This window comes from Mustela putorius, unplaced genomic scaffold, assembly GCF_011764305.1.
Source record: "Mustela putorius furo isolate JIRA1106 unplaced genomic scaffold, ASM1176430v1.1 tig00004007_pilon_pilon_pilon, whole genome shotgun sequence".
NCBI classification, from domain to species: domain Eukaryota; kingdom Metazoa; phylum Chordata; class Mammalia; order Carnivora; family Mustelidae; genus Mustela; species Mustela putorius.
Window position 1 is genome coordinate 11,795,543 of NW_025422145.1, and position 17,998 is coordinate 11,813,540.

Below are 17,998 nucleotides of genomic sequence, written 5' to 3' on the forward strand. Positions count from 1 at the left end.
CTTCTGTTGTGTCCAGGCTGGTGCTGAGGCAGCTGCCCGCCTACTTCTTGATCTGGGACCCGGGCCCATTAGTGCCTGTTCCAGAATATTCTCTCACACAGTCCTAGGACATAGAACTTTTGTGACTTTCCTTTTATAGACGGGAAACTGAGGTCCTGAGTGCTTCTACCACCTTGTCCAGGTGGCAGAACTGGCTGTAAACTCAGAGCTGAACTCCTACCATATCATCTTGGCTTGCCTTAATGGTCATTCACCCAGTTGAACTTGGAACAAAGCGTTTATCTTCTTACTTTGTGAAACATGCTTAATGAACTTCCTGGCATAAAAGGGGGTAGAGATGGGAAAAATGGGTTTAAAGGGAAAAAAAGCTGGCCATGGCTCTTGACAGGCTGCATGGGTCGAGGTGGTCACGTTCAGTCTGCCTTGCCCAGCAGCCGAGCTCTGACCACACTGCATGCAGGTGCCCTGGAGCAGAGAGGGAGGGACTTTCGCAGATGGGTGAGACCTGGGAGCCCAGGTGACACAGCCTGATCACCTTCCCTGCTAATAGGCCCACCTAGGGCCTCCCGTGTCCTTGGTGTAAGTTGTCTCGCCCCTGGCCCCTCACTGGTACAGGTGGGGGCTGGTGTGGGGGCCCCCATGGCCATATCAAGGGGGTCTGTGGTCCTCACTGGCTGGCTGAGCCTGCCTTGCCTGGTACAGGGCTTGATGGAAAGAGACCCGTACCTATCCGCAGCGCATGCCAGCATGTGGTGACCTCAAGCGAATGCTGGTACCCGTGCCCAATCCCAAGGACCCTGCCAAGCCGCTGAGCCCGTGTCACGGGGACTTGAGATGACTGCTCTTCCCCTGGGGCAGGCAGGGTGGGACAGGGCAGAGACTGAGAGAAACGGAACCTCAGATACAAGTTGACGAGAGAACAGAGGTAGCCCCAGGTCAGGGCTTCAGCCTGTTGGGGACAGCAGGGCTGATATAATATGAAAGGACTGAAAATGGGGGGTGGTGGGGAATAGCACTTGCAAAGTAACAGAAGGGATATCATCCACACGGCAGGGCACTGCCCTGTTCCATGGGGACCATTTGGGTGTCAGGACACTCAGTACTTTCTGGGAAGATCAGCTCCACCCATAGTTTGGAAGGACCCTAAAACAGATGTGTGCCTTTGTATCGTGGTGAAAGGGAAAAGCCTTCACCGCTTTATCAAAGAATCCACTTGGTGCTTGAGAGAGAGCTTGTGGTGTGTTCATTTAGGCACATAGAGTAGCAAGCAGCCAGGGACCCAGAAGATCAGGCCTGATTCTCTTGCAAGACCCTTCCAACCCACAAATTATCTAAATATGTTTTACTGAAGTTTTAGTTTTAGAAAGAGCTTGCTTGGTGTCAATAACAGATGCACACCAAAGGGGGAACAGACACAGGAGAGAAAAAATTGGACAGTCTCATTGTGGGGTCTGCTTCCCAGGTGCAGTCAGAGGCGCTGTCATCATGCGCTCTATACAGTTGTGTTCTGGCGTCTTTGCTCTAAGTGCATAGAATGCCCCGCAGCCCAAGGGTCCCCATGCTGCAGAAGCAGCACCTTGTCAAGGAAACAAGGGAGAGCCAGGGGCCAGGGCATGTGGATGGAGAGTGGAATCATCCCATCCAGCTCCTCCTCCCTTCGGTTCCTGGAGGCAGCTACGGTTGGCTCAGGGGAGGCACCAGGGCCTCCCTGGCTGTCCCTGGCCCAAGAGCGTCCCCTAGTGCCCTGGGACCTCCCCCTGGGCATCTGGCCTGGGTGTTCTGGGGCTCAGCCCAAGCTGGTACATGTTGCTTCCTCCTAGTTGCGGAGCTGGCTGGATCTTCAGGGACCTGAGCCTTCCAGCCACTGGGACCCCCATTGGCAGGCCAATTCGGCTGAGCCGTCTCCTTCCGAAATGCCCTGAGCTGCTGGAGAAGCTGACTCTTCCCAGTGCAGTCCCTGTGACACAAGAGACGATCAGTCAACACCAGACCTCCCCACAGGAAGGGGCCAGAGTGCTTCCTGAATTGTGTTCCCTGGTTCTCAAGAAGGTAAGTGAGAGATTTTGGCCTCTCAGCCTGTGCTGAGTCACAGGGCATGTCAGCTTATTCAAGGCTTCTGGGAGCTCCCCTGTGTGACACTTTTTTTTTTTTTTTTCCTCTATGCCTAGACATAGACATGTACTTGAGAGGGAGAGCTGCCTTGGACTCTGACATTCCCAGAGGATAGGATCCACAGGCTTTGCAATTCCAAAAACAAGAGATACAGCATATAAGTCTGAGTGGCCCCAGGACCACTGTGCGAGTCCTCTGCCTGGTGGGAAGCGGGCCGTCTCCAAATGGGACACTGCACTTCTTCTTCTCATTTCTAGCCAAAAACCATCACTTCATTCCAACAACTTGACTTCCAGTGCTATCAGGAGTAGGGTGTAAATTGATTTGAGAAGCTATTTTTCAGAAGGAAAGCACTACTCCCTTCTCAGGAGTGAACTAAGGTATTCTTGGTGATGTTGGGAGGACAGCAGTCCAGGCCGGGCCCCAAGTGAGCTCCCACGGCCACCACCTAGACCCCTCTCCCCAGACCCACACATACTATCCCTGTGGGTACAAGACAGAGCTGAAAGCACAAATGTTCAGTGTGTGAGGCTTGCGTGGAAAGCAGAGATGGGACGTCCCCGGGTGATGGGAGCCCCTTGGTGGTTACCATAGCTGCCGGGGGGAAGGACTCTCCTGCTCAGGGCGGCCCTGCTGGTCTCTGAGAGCCACTGTCTCCTCTTCCTCCTCCTCGCTGTCAAAGGAGCTGGGGCTGGAGCTGGAGAAGAGGAAAACTGGCTTCACGGGATGTGCCCCAGGCCACCCAGGCCTCCCTGTTGATGCAAGGCCACTGGGATTTGCTGCCAAGTAGTGGAGGGACATCCCCCAGGGTCGATGTACCAAAGCTCAGATTCGGTTTGCTCAGAGCTCCACCTGGGTTCTTGCCTCCTTGCAGGGAGAGTCTGCTGATGGGACCAAGCGGGAAGGTTGGCCAGGCTCAGCTCCTGGCTGAAAGCACTTCTCCGCTGAGCGGTGCTCTGGGACTGCCCACACCAGCGTGACTCCCACCTGCCCGAGCCCCTGTTCCTCCTGAGGCTAAAGTGAGCACTGCAAAGCTGGGCCGTCACCGCTCCCAGTACCTTTCCACCGACCCGGGGTCTGATGGCTCCGAGGGCCGCAGATCGATGAAGATGGTGGGAGGCTCTGCTGGGCTCCTTAGCTGCCTGCTCTGGGCCAGGCCCAGCTCAGCCTGGATGCATGCAGCAGATCTGAAATGAGAGAGCAGGGCTTTTTGTCACTCAGTGATGACAGAGTGGCCTGAGCTAGGCCCTGTAAGCGCACCTGCTCTTTTGCTCTTCAGAACAGCCCTCAAGATTGGGCCGACACTGTCCCATGGGACGATCTGTGGTACTGGAAATGTTCCATATCTGTGCTTCCCAGCGTGGTGGCCATTTGCTACAAATAGCTACTTAAATTTGCTTGTAAGCTAGTTAAAATTAAATTTAAAAATAAATTTTAAAAATTCATTTCCTCAGTTGCACCAAGCACATTTCAAGGGTTCAGTAGCCATGTGTGGCCAGAGGCTACCAATTGGACAACACAGGTCTAGGTGCTTTTTATTTTAAACTTAGGTATTTGAAAGAGACAGAGCATAAGTGGGGGTGGGAGGAACAGTGGGAGAGGGAGAAGGGACGCACACCCCTCGGAGTGCAGAATCCGAAGTCATGACCTGAGCCAAAACCAAGAGTTGGTCACTCAAACCACTGAACCACCGCCCGCGCCTAGATATTTCTATTGGTCACTGGGTTGCCAGGAACAGGAGGCCACTCCAACTAGCTTGGATGAAAAGGAGAATGCATTGGCTCTCAGATCCCTAAAAAAGAGTGGGGAGTAGGTTTTAAGGGATCCCAGTACCCTGTGCCCACCTCTGCCCTCCCATTCCCACCCAGAGACAGGGAGATTCTCACAGAAAGGCTCTGATCGTCCTGGGTCGCGTTAGACTCCAGGGCTGGCCTAATTAATAGCAGCCAGAGGGGCAGGGTCCCAAACTGGGGGAGCCATGTGGATGCTGAAGGGAGGGTTCCCAGGGCGTGTGCGAGAACAGGGGCTTTAGGCCTTGAGTCCCAGCTCTGCCACGTATGACCCGGGTAGCTCAACCTCTGAGCCTCAGTTTCCCCATCTGTAGAACGGAGATAATGACAGCACCTACCTGATCAGATTCTTGAGAGGAAATGAGAACTGTGCCTCAGTGCCGCACCCAGGGTAGACCTGATACATGCTGCAAGGGCATGGCCAGTTCCAGAGAGAGGTCAGGCTGTGGCTGGCAGAAGTCTCACCTGCTCCTGGCCTCGTGCTGCGTGGTGTCCTGGGGTCTGTCGGCAGAAGGGGCTTGGGACTGGGCGGCACACAGAAGGGTGAGCTGTTCCATGAGCCTGTCCTGGCAGTTCGGCCGGCTCTGGTCTGATGGGAGAGCGGGGAGGCTGCTGAGGGGACACCCATGCTTTGACTTACAGCAGCCTGAGCCTTAGGACCCCTTGGACTCCTTCGTGTGGGTCTACTGTGCACCCCCTCTGCCACCCACAGCCCTCTATGAGGACCCCGCGTCCAGCTCTGCAGGACCAGCGGAGCGATCTGCGCGCAGGCCCTGTGCAGTAGGAGTGACAAGGAACGGTTCCCCTCACTTCCTCACCCCCCAGTCCCACTCGTCAGAGGGAACCATAATTAGCAGTTCTATGTGTTCACTTTAAAAAAAAAAATCGCAACAGAATTATCCTCTATAGATTTTTTTCACGGAAGAGATTATGTCATTCTATGTTAACATAGATTCTCGTCACTGGGTTTTAGCGCGTTCTGTGGTGCCCGAGCTTGACTCCTGCTGGATACTGACTATGGGTCATTCCCGGATTTTCCTGATTATAAACAGTGCTGTAACGAACATTCTCGAACACACATCCTCGCCCACTGGGGTGTGTGTGGAGGATAGACGCTAGCAGTGGAGTAAGGGGGTCAAAGGCTTCTGTGGTTTTAATGAGAGTGGCTTCTGCCACACTGTCCTCCCTAACGTGTCTATCAGTTACAGCACAGGCCAGCCCCTGCCTGACAGGGGGCAGGGTTTCTCCACATTCTGCGCTAAGGCTTTAAATCACTGACAAACAAAACCATGTTGAAACAGCATGAGGGGCTGTCAGCCACAGAGGAGGTTTGCTCTGGAAGCGGAGGCTGGAACCCCCACCCCTCCTCGCTCTTGCCTCAGACCAGTCTCCACTCACGTGTGGCCCAGGACAGCTGGAGAGGGAAGGAGGACCTCTTTTATTTACAGAACTGCCCAGAGCAAGGGCACACATGCAGTGGCAGTCATCACAGCCCTGGCTTGCTTTGTCACTGGGGAGGTGAGTGGAGGCAGGGTGTGCGTAGCCACTGGCTGAAGGAGGACAAACCCCAGATCTCTTTGCTTCCAGAAAGAGAGGAAGGCCCGAGGAGGTGGGTAGGAGGGAAAGGTGTGAGTCAAGGGTCGGGAGCAGTGTGAAGGTCCCCCTTTCCTATCCCCAGACCCTCATCCACTCCCGACACCTAGTAGGGGGGTCATATATATAATGAGTGAGTGAATGAGTCAATGGCAGTTTTCGTGGACTGGCACCTGTGTGTTTGGGACCATGGGGCCTGAGCAGCAGAGAGGACATGGTGGGCTGCAGGGCTGACCCTATTTTATTGAGAGGGTCTGGAAGGAGCTGCTTGTGGGCATACATTTGGGCCCCAGCATTCAAGGTCAGACCTCGGCCCAGGCGGTCAGCTGCCCACCACGTGGCTCTAGGTGCGCGATCTCCCCTGTCGCCTTCTTGCCCTGCCAGACTCTGAAGGATGTGATCCAAATCCCACTCTTCAAGTTCCTGAAATAATTAAAGCAGTGATTATGAGGCAGCGCAGGATCCTGGTGGCGGGAGTGCCCGATTTTACAGCTGCTGTGACCAACGGAGGCCATTGTGGGTTGTTGCAGGTGAGGAATCCCCAGGGTGTAGGTGCCCGTCCATGTGGACACTCTGTCACCCACACCGCCTGCCATCTCCTTCCTACGACTTTTTTGAGCAATACTTTTGTTTTTGGTACAAAGACTGTTTGGCCCTGAAACCCAGTGTCGTCTTAGGCTCCTTAGGTTCATAGGGGTTTAGTGATGGGAGGTTTAAATGTTTTGCTCTTTAAGATTGTTCTGGGCTGGTGCTGTCACAGGAGGACTGGGAAGACAGCGCTGGGGGAACCTGGCTGTGATGAGAGGAGGGAGGAAGTGAAGTAGGAATTGGTGTTTCTTGTGGATCCTCTCGCAGCAACGGTGTGTGAAACAGGTGTTTCAGGGCGAGCAGAAAGGAAAGAATGGCTTATTTCGACAGCAATTGATGAGAAAGGAATTGGCAAAAATGACCTTCATGTACAACTTTCATGTACAAGCTAAGGCCAGTTTTCTCTAAGTTGTTAAGAAAATTAATCAAAATTTGCAAATAAGGGGGAAAAAAGATCGCATAATGTTTAAATGTCATGCTAGCGCTTCCCTGACGAGCCCATCTCCTGGAGGCGGGGCTAATTTGGTTTCCACAGGCGACCATGTTATGACTTTGTAAACCTGAGAAACAGGTGCAGTGGTTTTCTGTCCCGTAGAGATGGTAACCCTATAGGTAACGGACAGCTTTGCTGCTTGTCGGATGCTGACCGATTTTGTACTTCATGTGCCATTTTATCTCAGCATCCCTTTCTTTCTCCCCAGAATTTTACAAAATCCTGCTTTCTCATAATCTCTCCGAACCGGCTTTGTCATCCTGCTGGCTCCTTCATTAATGAGCTAAATACAACTTAAACGAGTGGTCACACTATCTGTATGAAAATGAAGGCTTGACCATTTGGGCAATTATGTTTTAACAAAGTTTGTTCGGTATAAAAGAGGGCCAGAGAGTTTCCTCGCCTCTTCCACAAGGACCCAGCCAGAAGATGCCATCTGTGAGCCTGGAAACAAGCTCTCACAGACATCAGATATACCAGCGCCGTGGTCTTGCGCTCCCCAATCTCTGGAACTGTGAGAAATTAATTTCTGGGGTTTAAGCCCCGCTCCCCAGGTCTATGAGAGTTTATCACAGCAGCCCAGACTAGGACAGGTGCCGTGGGCCAGGCCTCAGGTTGACACCGTGCAAGGGACCTCCCCTCAAAGGAAGCACAGGCTAGGGGGTTCCCTACCTTGAGGGAAAGCACCAGAGGTCCTTCCCGGGGCCCCTCTGGGGGCGTTTCTGGTCTCAGGCCTGCCGTTGCCTCTTCTGCTGGATTTCGGTCACTGCAGGCTGGGCCGCGGGCATCCCAGGTAACTTTATGGAGTATGTCCTCAATCATCTTCCTCCTCTCCCTTTGGGGGGCTCTGTGGTCTTTGGAGTCTGTGCTCCAACCAGCTGGTGAGGCAGCACCTGGGGGTTCTGTTTTCAGGTCATCTTCCCAGGGGGAGAAGGTGGCTTCTCTGTGTGGCCCCCAGGGGGAACCCTGGGTGCTGAAGGACAAAGCCTCATGGTCGCCTTCCTCCCATGTGGGGATGTCAGCAGGCACCTGACAAAGGGAGCTGGTCTCACCACAGCTCTCTACAGGCCCGTCAGGATCCCCGCCTTGCACAGAGGCAGAACCCTTTGTCTTTGCGCCCCCCTTACTCCAGCGTCCTGCTGTGAGTTCCACAGACACCACACCTGCCTGTGGAGAAAACAGGTGTCCTTAGTATCCTCAGAGATGAGCTTCAGGGAATTTGTATGTGTGTGGTAAAATATGTGTGTAACATGAATTTGCTATTTTAGTCATTTAAAAATATTCAGTGGCATTAAGTATATTCATAATGTGCAGCTGTCAGCACTATTTCCAAAGCTTTTTTATCACCCCAAAGGGACTGAACCTCCCCATCCCCCAGCCCCTTGTAACCTCCAGTCTACCTTCTGTCTCCGTGGATTAGCCTATTCTAGATACGGCATCTAAGTGGAATCCTACAACATTGGTCCTTTTGTGTCCTTGCTTAGCTTATATTTCTAAGGTCCACTGAGGTGGTAGCCTGTGTCAGGACTTGGTTCCATTGTATGGACCACAACATGTTTGGTTTGTCCATTTGGTTGTTTCCACCTTTCGGCCACATAGCCGTTAAGGGGTGGACAAGAAGAAAGCCAGGCCCTTCGGCTCCAGACCAAGCCCATGGCTTCTGCCCCCATGAGCTGGTGCAGACTTTCCTGTCACAAATTGGAAAAAATTCTCCAGGAGTGTCACCGAGGTAATTAGAGGAATGAAGACAACATGAGATAAAGTCCTGTGGCCATTGCTGCACCTGTGCTAACCAGAGGGCTTGGCAGCCCTGGGAGTTTCTCCTGTTTGGGATTATAATTCCAGGCACAGCTGAGTGAGTAGGGGACGTCTGTCACGGTAGCAGGTAGGAGAAGTGCCCTGCCTGGTTCTGTAGGACGACCCTGTGTCAGGGCTTGCACTGAGAGAGACAGACTGCCAGTGCAGAACCACTCTGCCCATGCCCGTTAGGAGAGACTTGACCAGACTCCAGAGCGGCCCCCAGCAGCACAGGGCTAGGATGATCCCCCCAACCCCTGAGAAAGCTCCATTCTGCAGGGAGAACTTAGTGTTTGTTCCAACCACACCTGACCTCCCTTTCTTAGAGCATTTACCAAAAGCGGTATTTTTGTGAGTATGTGTCTCTTATAACCCAGAAACATCTGTCATGGGCCCTTCAGGAGGACCTGGCCTCTGTCTCCCTTCTTCGTGGGACTGCTGACTTCCATACCTGCGGGCAGACACACCTCCTGGCCTCGTCACACCCACACTGACCGGCTCTCTGTGGTCGTTCATGGCCCTGACCCTAGTGGGCGCTGTTCTTCCCCTCCCTGCTTCTCCCTTGAAAACCCCCAGTCACCTCTGCACGGACCAGACGGAGCTCAGCTCTTTCCCGTACTGTCAGTAGTTACTGAATAAAGTCTGCTTTCTCTGCTTTGACGGAAGTCTGGCTCTGTTGGCCTTAGGCAGCATCTCCCATTCCCCTGGTTAATGAGTGACCACTAGTCATAATAGTTAAAACGGAGCTAAGCCAGTCTCTTGGAGCTTTTAACAGGAGCTGAACAGGCCTGACCGGTTGGGGACCTGCCCAGTGATGAAACCGTATTGATGACTTCTCTTTATAAAGGGAGCAATTAATTTTAAGCACCAAGCCATTAGTTTTTGGTAGAGTTTTCGGCCTCTGGGAAATGGAAAGACAAGAAAATGGAAATTTTGCTCTGATGGTTGGTGATGACTAACTATGATACTTAGTTACAAGTGTGCTGTGGTGTTTCCTAATTCTTTCTTGTGTTCATCTGGCCTCTCCAGCTAGGGGTACCTTCTTACCTCTGAATCCCCACTGTCACCATTATTCAGTCAACAAATGTTTGGGGAGTGCTGGGGTTTTAACCTCTTTGAGCTCCACTGCTGTTAGGGTCTAGTGGACACCCACACTCATATCCCATTCTGCCCGCAGGGACCCAGCGTCGTGGATCCCTGGAGCCTGCTTCCTACAGACCTCAGAAGGCCCATCGGCTGTAGCAAGCCAGGCCCCCGCAGGATCTTCAGCCAGCTCCTCTGACAAGTCTGGGATCAGGGCAGTTTGATCTCGCTGGAAGATGAACAGCTCATCTGGCCCGCAGTCTGACTGTGGACAAATGAGAGGACTTTTGGGTTACAGGGCGGTGGGCAGAGCCCGGCGGGGGGGCCTTCAGGCCCAAGCTGCCCTTGTCCTGCTGCTCTTGTTCTTGAAAAGACAAAGTAGGCTCCATAAATGTTTGTTCAATGAATGCATGTTACCATCTCAGTGCATCCTGATAAGCTCGTGGGGGAATTCTCCAGTCATGGTTTGGGGTCACTGAAATGGCCTGGGAGGATTCTGAGTATCAGTAAATGTATTCAGAGAATAAAAACCACCAAGATTATGACAAACACAGAAGCTGAAAAACTCCAAAGCTGTCCGTGGGGCAGCAGCGTGTTTGCCCTGGGAAGGAAGGGCAGTGGGGGCCGAGAAAGAACAGGAAGACGGCATTTGCTTACCAAGGACGAATCAGAGTCCAGTGATGGGAGCTGCTCCCTGACGGCCTTGAGGATGGCATCCCAGGGCTCTGTCTGGGAAGCCCAGAGAGATGAGGACTCCTCATCTTTGTCTGGGGATGCCATGGAGGCCCAGGCTCTGGGGTGCTTCTCAGCATGCCATCATCCAAGCAGCCCTGCAAGGGACACAGGGTAAAGTGCGAGGGTCCCGGGGCCAAGGGGGGACACCGTGGGGGAAGAATATAGACTCCCAGACCTCCCACTTGGTTTCCCTTCTGGTTCCACAGGTTCCTGCTCCTATCAGTCCCTGTGCCCGCACTCTGTGTGTGGTGCACGTGGGGCCCAGAAGCAGCTGACCCCTGAGGAACATGGCTTTGATCTGTGCTGGTCCACTTGTATGCAGATTATTTTCCTATAAACACAGTGTAGTACTGTAAGTGCATTTTCTCAACTTTTTCTTTTCCCTAGTTTACTTTATATGGGAATACAACATATAAAACATTTACAAAATATATGTCAATCAACTATATTATCAGTTAGGCTTTCAATCAACAGTAGGCTATTAGTAGCTAAGTTTTGGGGGAGTTACAAGTTGTATGTGGAGGGGTGCCTGGCTTGCTCAGTTGGTAGAACATGCGACACTTGATCTCGGGGTTGTAAGTTCCAGATCCACACTGGGTAGAAATTACTCAAAAAGAAAATCTTTTTTTTTTTTTTGGGGGGGGGGACCCTGGGTGGCTCAGTCGGTTAAGTTTCTGCCTTTGGCTCTCAGGTCATGATCCCTGGGATCATGCCCCACATTGGGCTCTTTGCTTGGCGGTGGGGGTGGGGTGCTTCTCCTTCTGCCCAATCTTTTTTTAAAGATTTTATTCATTTGTCAGAAAGATAAAGAGCAAGAACAGGGGAAGGAGGGGCTGAGGGAGAGGGAGAAGCAGGCTCCCAGCTGACCAGGAAGCCCAATGCAGAACTTGATCCCAGGACACTGGAATCATGGCCGGAGCCAAAGGCAGATGCTTAACCGACTGAGCCCCTTAAAAACAAAATCTTAAAAAAAGGTCTATGTGGATTTTTGACTGTGTGGGGGGTGGGCACTCCTAACCCCTGTGTTGTTCAAGGGTCAACTGTATATAGATATATATATAAAGATACATAATAACCTATGTAAAGATACATAATAACCATAATAACCTATACATAGGTAGGTATATGTATATGATAGAGAGTATCTGTGTATATGACAAATAGACTGTAAACTGTATCCCACATAACATAGATACTATTATTATTTGCCTTTTACAGACTCAGAGAAGTTATATTGTCAGTAAATGGCAAAAATAGAATTTGTATCAGAGTTAGGGGGGATTTCAAGCTGCACTATACTTTACTGCCCCCTTACACAGGACTAGGCATTTTGGAGTCCTCAGGAGATATTTTTGGGTTCACTACTCAGATTAACCTCCTCTAACCAAGCATTTAACCAGAATCCTCCCCCTTTTGTATCCCAGAGTCTAACAGGAGAAAGCCTGGTCCCTCAGGGATCACGGTGGCTTTAGGAATGTGGGATGATGGTACTTCAGAGCCAGTGTCTGGACGCCCCTTGTGGCACCAGAGGCCACAATGCATAGATGACGGGAAGAGAGCACAGGGGCCCTAGCCCTGTCTAGCTAATACCCTATTAGGATAGCAGCAGGAGATGTGCTGCTTCTGTGGTTAGGGAAGCAGGAGTTAGGAGTAGGTGCACCCTAAACTGTGAACAGCAGGGTGGAGACGCAACTCATATACACATCAGCAGATGCGTTTTTGGAAACGGGGCTCTCTAGGGCCGATTGTAGGACAGCAGAATCACCGAGGTGAAGGCGGCTACCAGAGACTAGGTTCTAGGTAGGCAAGGCAACAGGAGAGGGAAAGGCTCTACCGGATGCAGGAACAGCATAAACAGTAGCGAGGAGCGGAGATGGCCCAACAAGTTGGGGGAAGAAAGAATCCGTTGCTGGAATGTGCGGTGAAAACGGACCAGGTCGCGCAGGGTCCTGAACGCCCAGGTGAGGACTTCGGCTCTTTCAGCGGACTGGGGTTAATGCCTAAAGGTAAGCCAAAGAGCCGCTCCAGTCTCCTCCGAATCCTGGCGCGACGTCCATGTCCGTTTCTTGGCTGCAGCCCGTTAGCCCCGCCCTCGGCCCGTCCTGCCCGGAGGCGCCCCGTTGTTATGACAACCAGACGCCAACGGCCTCCCGGGTCAAGCCTTTAAATATCTAAAGCTGGGAAAGAGGAAAACACATCGCCGACCTTCCCACCCATCCCTACTCCCCGATTCCCGCCGTCCTGTCCAAATCCCGACCTGTACCTTCGCAGCTGCAGCAGGCCCGAGGCCACTCACCTCAGGCCTCCGCCTCCCCTCCCTACCCGGTCCTGACAGGGAGATAAACAGTCTGCACTGCGTTCCTCCGGTCGCGCTCACCCCTCGGGCCGCGGCGCAACTATTGAGGCTGTCACGGCCTTCGGAATCCCCCCAACCCCTTCTCCGGAATCTTAGATGACTGGGCTGCCACCGCACTATCCCCCCCTGTCCCTCTTTCGGGACTTGGCGCGTCCTGCCTCTCTTGAAGCTGGATTGGTTCTCCCGGCCAGGGAAGGGGCGGGGCAGGGAGAACTCGCCCTGTTCATTGGCTTCCATGGACGTCACCCAGCGAGCCGGGCGAGCTGACCGGAAGGTTCGGGTGCGGGAGGGACGAATTGCACCGCGGCCCCGGGAGCTGCCCCGGAGTCCCGCGAGCGTCCCGGCGTGCTCCGCGCCTCCCGCAACTACTTCCGGGGCGGGAGCGGCGCGGTGGGGTCCGGGCGGTGTGGCGGCGATCAGCGCGGAGGGTACCCGGGCGTGCCTGGTGGCGAGCGGACCGGCCGGAGGGCGTGCGGCGGCAACGGCGGCGGCGGCTGCTGCCCGGGGCCCAGCGCAGGTAGGCTGCTTGGCGGCTGGGCCCCCCGTATGGTGCCGGCACCTGCAAACCCGCCGCGCGAGTTTCTGACTGCGTTACCCCGTAAGCAGCCGCGCGGCGGGGACTACAGAGCCACGTGCCGTCTAGAATTACCGGAAGGAGGCGTCAAGGGACGTCAGTGCAGTCGCGGCTCGGGGTGCTCCCGAACGACCCTCCCCAGGGCCTGAGAACCAGGGTGGGTACCCCGGTCCCCGCGAAGGGCACACGCGCCGGGACGAGACTTCTTCCCTGTAGACGTGGAGGCCTACCACCAGCGTCATTATTTTTTAGTTAGGGTTTTTGGTCGCTGAGCAAGAACACGCATACTCGTTTTATTTATAACAAATACCCCGTCCTTGTAGAGTTTGTGTCATGTGGTGGGGTGATAAAGGCAGTAGCCATAGCTTTGTGTGCCCTTGGCATCCGAGTTCTCCCTCTCCAGGCCCCTTGAGCCGGTCTGGGTGTGATTGCCACCCTGCAGGGTGTCAGCTGTGTGAGCCTCCCTCCAGTGATGGGAGAAAGAAACCACGTGGGCTCCACTCCAGAGAAGGCATTCGGAGTAGAAGAGACACACCAGTTGGAGGCTTGAGGGTTGTACTGAAAGGCCCTGAACAGGCACTCAGCTTTTTTGTGTTCTTATCCAGTATCTTTTGGCCACGACTGTTCAGGTTGAGGTTTCTCGCCTGCAAAGTGAGACAACTGGTTGAGCTCAAGCTCTGCAGGTGTGAGGAGGTGCTCGTGGCACCAGAACGCAGGGCTTTGCCCTGAACTCCGATACCTGCAGCCCCCCTCACATGTGCACATAGTCTGGCCAAATTGGTGGCTTGTTGCTTGTTTGGGTATCTCAGCTTGTTACCTGGAGCTTAGAAGCATTCCTCAGTAGAGACTGAGGTCCTAGAGGCACCTGTGAATTGCTGGGGCAGCTTTAGGCCATCTGAATGGACCCAACCTTTGTTTTCTCCCTTTTCTATACTTGTTTCCTTGTTCTCTCCCACCCATTGTATAGTAGGAGACAGATGTTACTCTTGAACCTCAAGGTTCTAATAAAAAGTATTGATTTGGTTAGGATTCCCAGGATAAGGGACTATCATAATCACAGGCTTTTCATCCTGGTGCTGTTCCATCTGTGGGAAAGTTCCCTCACCCCACCAATTTACTAGTCTATGACCCCCCGTCCCATCCCCGCCCGCCTTCTTTCCCACTTTCAAGGAATTCATAGTTGGATTCGTACTCAGTTAACGTTTGCTGAACACCAATCAGCAAGTTTCTGTGCTGGGACTTTCAAGATTTGTTTAAAAAAATTTTTTTTCTTGCAGGTTTTATTTATTTGAGAGAGAGTGTGTGAGAGAAAGGGATCATGAGCAGGGGTGGGGTGGAGAGGGGGAATGTAGAGGGAAACGCAGACTCTGCACCAAGCAGAGAGCCTGATGTGGGGCTCAATCCTAGGACCCTGGCTGAATTGACTGAGCCACCCAGGCGCCATATTTGTTTTAAAAAAATTTTTTTAAAGATTATATTTATTTATTTGACAGAGAGAGAGACAGCGAGAAAGGGAACATAAGCCAGGAGAGAAGGAGAGGGAGAAGCAGGCTTCCTGCCAAGCAGGGAGCCCAATGTGGGGCTTGATCCCAGAACCCTGGGATCATGACTAGAGCTGAAGGCAGATGCTTAACCACTGAGCCACCCAGATGCCCTTGTTTAAAATTTTTATACAGTAAATTCATTCATTTGGTGTTTGGGTCTGTGAGTTTTGATGTATAGAGTCAACATACCCACCAATCAGGATACAGAGTAGATACATTACCCCCAGATTCCCTCTTGCTCTCCCTTCATGGTTCCCCTATTCCTAATCCCTAGTACCACTGATCTGTCCTCCAGCCCTTCAGTTTTGTTTTTTCTAAAATGTCATATGTCATATAAGTGGAATCATACAGTAGGTAGCCTTTGAGTCTGGCTTCTGTTGGCACAGTTGTGTTTGAGATCCATTCCTATATTGTGCATATCAACTGTTCCTTCTGCTTATTACTAGCATTTCATCATATGCTGTTCTACCATTTATTTGTCCATTTTTCCATGTGTTTACACAGCAGCCCTTTGAGTTATGTCTGCATTAGACAACAAGGAACTGGAGACTGGAGATGTTAAGTAGCAGAGCTAAATTCTGCTCTAACTCCAAGTCCAGGGCTCTTTGTCACCCCACCCAAGGAGTGATTTGGTCCAGTGACTCAATTAGCATTTCTTGACTTCCCATCCAAGAGGTTGTTGGGCTTTCTGAGTTGCTGGAGAATTCCCTTTGCAGAACTGGGGCCTGAGGGTTGATGAAGGGAAGTATTCATTGCAGCGTGTGACTCACCGTATATGCTATTCTTCTGTCTTGTGACAAGCTCACCAGTATTAGCAGGATGGAGCTGCCCAAACCCGTGAAGTATTTAATGAAAATTTTCTTTTTTTTAAGAACTAATTTACTTATTTGACAGAGTACAAACAGGGGGAATGGCAGAGGAAGAGGGAGAAGCAGGCCCCCCACTGAGCAAGGAGCCCAAGCAGGGCTCCCTCCCAGGACCCTGTGATCATGACCTGAGCCAAAGGCTGACGCCCAACCGACTGAGCCACCCAGGCGCCCTAATGAAACTTTTCTAAGTCTGTCCCAGGAGTTGATTGCATTGAATCTGCTAGAGTAGTGCCATAGCTGCTCTCTGCCGGTAGGAGTGAGACCATTCTGTTTTAGTCGCTGGAACAACCAGAAAGGAAAGACCTGACCCTTGGATCTCCCTCTGTAGTGATGTCGGAGCTCAGCGATGAAGCCAGTGAGCCGGAGCTCCTGAACCGCAGCTTGTCCATGTGGCACGGGCTGGGGGCTCAGGTCAGCCGGGAGGAGCTGGCCGTCCCCTTGGATCTTCACACAGCTGCTTCCATTGGCCAGTACGAAGTGGTGAAGGAATGTGTGCAGCGGTAAGCGATCTCGGGAAACGTTTCTTCTACCTAGATTTTGAGTCGTGTCTCTGTGTCTTCAGATCCCAGGCAGAGCTGTCCGTAAGCTCATGGGGCCTCCGCAGTCGTAGATGTTCCGCGCACACTGATCAATCCCTGCGCCTGTCAGTAATGATTTATGCTGGACACTAATAACGAAGTCAGTTTGTATTCCTCGGAAGAAAGAGAGGGTTTAAACTGCATAGGCTTAGGAGACGTTTCAGGTTTTCTTTAGAGTCATTTTATGTTTTTTATGAATTGCAGAAATGTTCAAGCAAAACAAAAAGAAAGTTAGAAAATGATGCCCTGTGGTCTTCTTTCCCCAGAAGGTTCATTTTTACATCTTTTGCCTTCCTGCCCCTTCAAGCTTTTGCCATAGAAGAGGACAAGGTGGGGGTTTATCTTCCTCTATGGGGATTGCCCCCCTGCAATCTTACACATGTTAATGTGGTTTTCGGAGGAGGATTCATCTCCTCCCCTCAACCCCCTTTCCTACCTACCTCCTTGTTGCAGTTTTGCATTGACAACTCGGAGAAACAACCCGTGTCCATACCCTTGTGTGCCTTTTTCAGTTCCTGGGGAGCCAAAGCAAAGCCTCGTGTAAGCCCCAGGTTTGGTTCCCAAGTCACAGCCTTCACTTACAGCCTATCGAGTACAAGTGCAGGCCTGTGGTAAGGGACAGTCTGTTGTACTCCTGTTCCAGGTGGCCTTACAGATGTGCATCTGGGTACACAGGCAGCGCTTCCTTCACAGGGTCGCTGAGATCCCAGTTACAATGGCTTCTTTGGCATTCTTGGGCTTTTAAGCCTTCGGGTGTGCGGTTTGAGTGCACAGTCCCGAATGGCTCCACAGGGGAGAGGGGAAGTGTTTGTGCTCTGATTGGGATTGTGGCCCTACCTGACACCAAAGCTCGCCGACGATAAGCCTAGACCAGGAGCGTGAAGGCAGAGGAGGCCTCCCAGGGAGGACTGAGCACAACTAGACATGTCAGAGCCTCAGAGATGCTCTGCCAAGGGCAAGTTCTCCACGTGGAGCTGAGCGCTCCCTCAGTGAATGGTGTGTGGCCAGGATAAACTGATCTCTGTGTGCTCTCCCAGCCAGTGGCCGCCACTGCATCCCTGGGACCAGGACTTTCTGGAATGGCTGCCTGGGCATCCCAGAGACTTTAGAAAATGCTAGGGAATGGAAAATAATTTTCTGGTGTGGCTTCCTATGTGCATACCTCTGAGAGGCATAGACTGTGGATCGATTGTTTGTTGTCACCACTGGAGGCAGGGATTGTGTGAGAGGAGAGGCCATGGGGCGTGAACTCTTTTTTTTTCTTTTTTCTTTTTTGCCTATTTATTTGACAGACAAAGATCACAAGTAGGCAGAGATGCAGGCGGAGGTGGGGGGAACAGGCTCCCTGCTGAGCAGAAAGCCCAATGCGGGGCTCGATCCCAGGACCCTGGGATCACGACCTGAGCAGAAGGCAGAGGCTTTAACCCACTGAGCCACCCAGCTGCCCCGGGGCGTGAACTCTTCAGGCTGTCCTGGAAGTGGATGTGATTTCCATCCCCCAGCCCCAGACTCTGGGCTGGGAAGCCCATGTTTTTTCCCTATGGCAAATGCTTTTCCGGAATTTTGATGGAAATTAATGAGAAAGATAGGATTCTCTAGTCAGTGATTTTTAAAGAATGTTGCTGTAGGATGGGGTGACAAGCGAGAAATTGTCCTTTCTCTGAGTCCCTTCCCCTTTCCCTCTCCACCCAGCCCCACACTAGCAGATTCTGGCCTGTTGGTAGAAGGCAGTCAAGGCTCCAGGTCACAGTTCCTTGATTCTAGCACTCCTGACAGTCCAGCCAGATCATTCTCCCCTGGGGACCCATGCATGTAGGGTAACCAGTTAGCCATGTCCCTTCCTCCATCCCATAGATGCCAGTAGCTTTTCCTTCCCCAGTTGTGAC

The 17,998-nt window shown here is 52.4% G+C and overlaps 2 protein-coding genes across 16 annotated transcripts in view; one reads left to right on the top strand and one right to left on the bottom strand.

Moving 5' to 3' along the window:
* Nucleotides 1-1,220: 1,220 nt before the first annotated feature.
* On the bottom strand, nucleotides 1,221-12,715 carry DNAAF8 (dynein axonemal assembly factor 8). Of its 10 annotated transcripts, none has more exons than XM_004750474.3 (10): nucleotides 12,569-12,715; nucleotides 12,026-12,191; nucleotides 10,114-10,286; nucleotides 9,593-9,721; nucleotides 7,249-7,743; nucleotides 5,804-5,918; nucleotides 4,368-4,491; nucleotides 3,171-3,299; nucleotides 2,702-2,809; nucleotides 1,221-1,957 (listed from the first exon to the last, which is right to left on the bottom strand). In XM_004750474.3, exons 3-10 carry the CDS (start codon nucleotides 10,234-10,236, stop codon nucleotides 1,675-1,677), a joined length of 1,506 nt encoding a protein of 501 aa, XP_004750531.1. In that variant the 5' UTR covers nucleotides 10,237-10,286; nucleotides 12,026-12,191; nucleotides 12,569-12,715; the 3' UTR covers nucleotides 1,221-1,674. The 10 variants fall into 10 exon arrangements, with proteins under 10 accessions (XP_004750531.1, XP_004750528.1, XP_044927918.1 ...); XM_004750471.3 differs by having other exon boundaries at nucleotides 12,026-12,368; XM_045071983.1 differs by having other exon boundaries at nucleotides 12,125-12,191; nucleotides 12,488-12,715.
* Nucleotides 12,716-12,895: 180 nt separating this feature from the next.
* The window catches only part of ANKS3 (ankyrin repeat and sterile alpha motif domain containing 3), a 38,361-nt gene continuing 33,258 nt past the window's right edge, over nucleotides 12,896-17,998 (top strand). For 3 of the 6 annotated variants that reach the window (XM_013055045.2, XM_013055046.2, XM_045071975.1), the window contains exons 1-2: nucleotides 12,897-13,064; nucleotides 15,863-16,034. In XM_013055045.2, the coding sequence (XP_012910499.1) occupies nucleotides 15,865-16,034 (170 nt within the window). In that variant the 5' untranslated portion in view covers nucleotides 12,897-13,064; nucleotides 15,863-15,864. The other 3 variants (XM_013055048.2, XM_045071974.1, XM_045071977.1) reach the window with 3 other exon arrangements.

What these genes read in the sequence shown, in the direction of transcription:
- DNAAF8 (XM_004750474.3), bottom strand. Translation starts at nt 10,236, where the DNA reads ATGGCATCCCCAGACAAAGATGAGGAGTCCTCATCTCTCTGGGCTTCC. An exon ending in CAGCACGAGGCCAGGAGCAG is followed by an intron (nt 3,300 to 4,367) that starts GTGAGACTTCTG and finishes CTCTCATTTCAG; the next exon opens with ATCTGCTGCATGCATCCAGG. An exon ending in GACCCCGGGTCGGTGGAAAG is followed by an intron (nt 2,810 to 3,170) that starts GTACTGGGAGCG and finishes CCTCTTCTCCAG; the next exon opens with CTCCAGCCCCAGCTCCTTTG.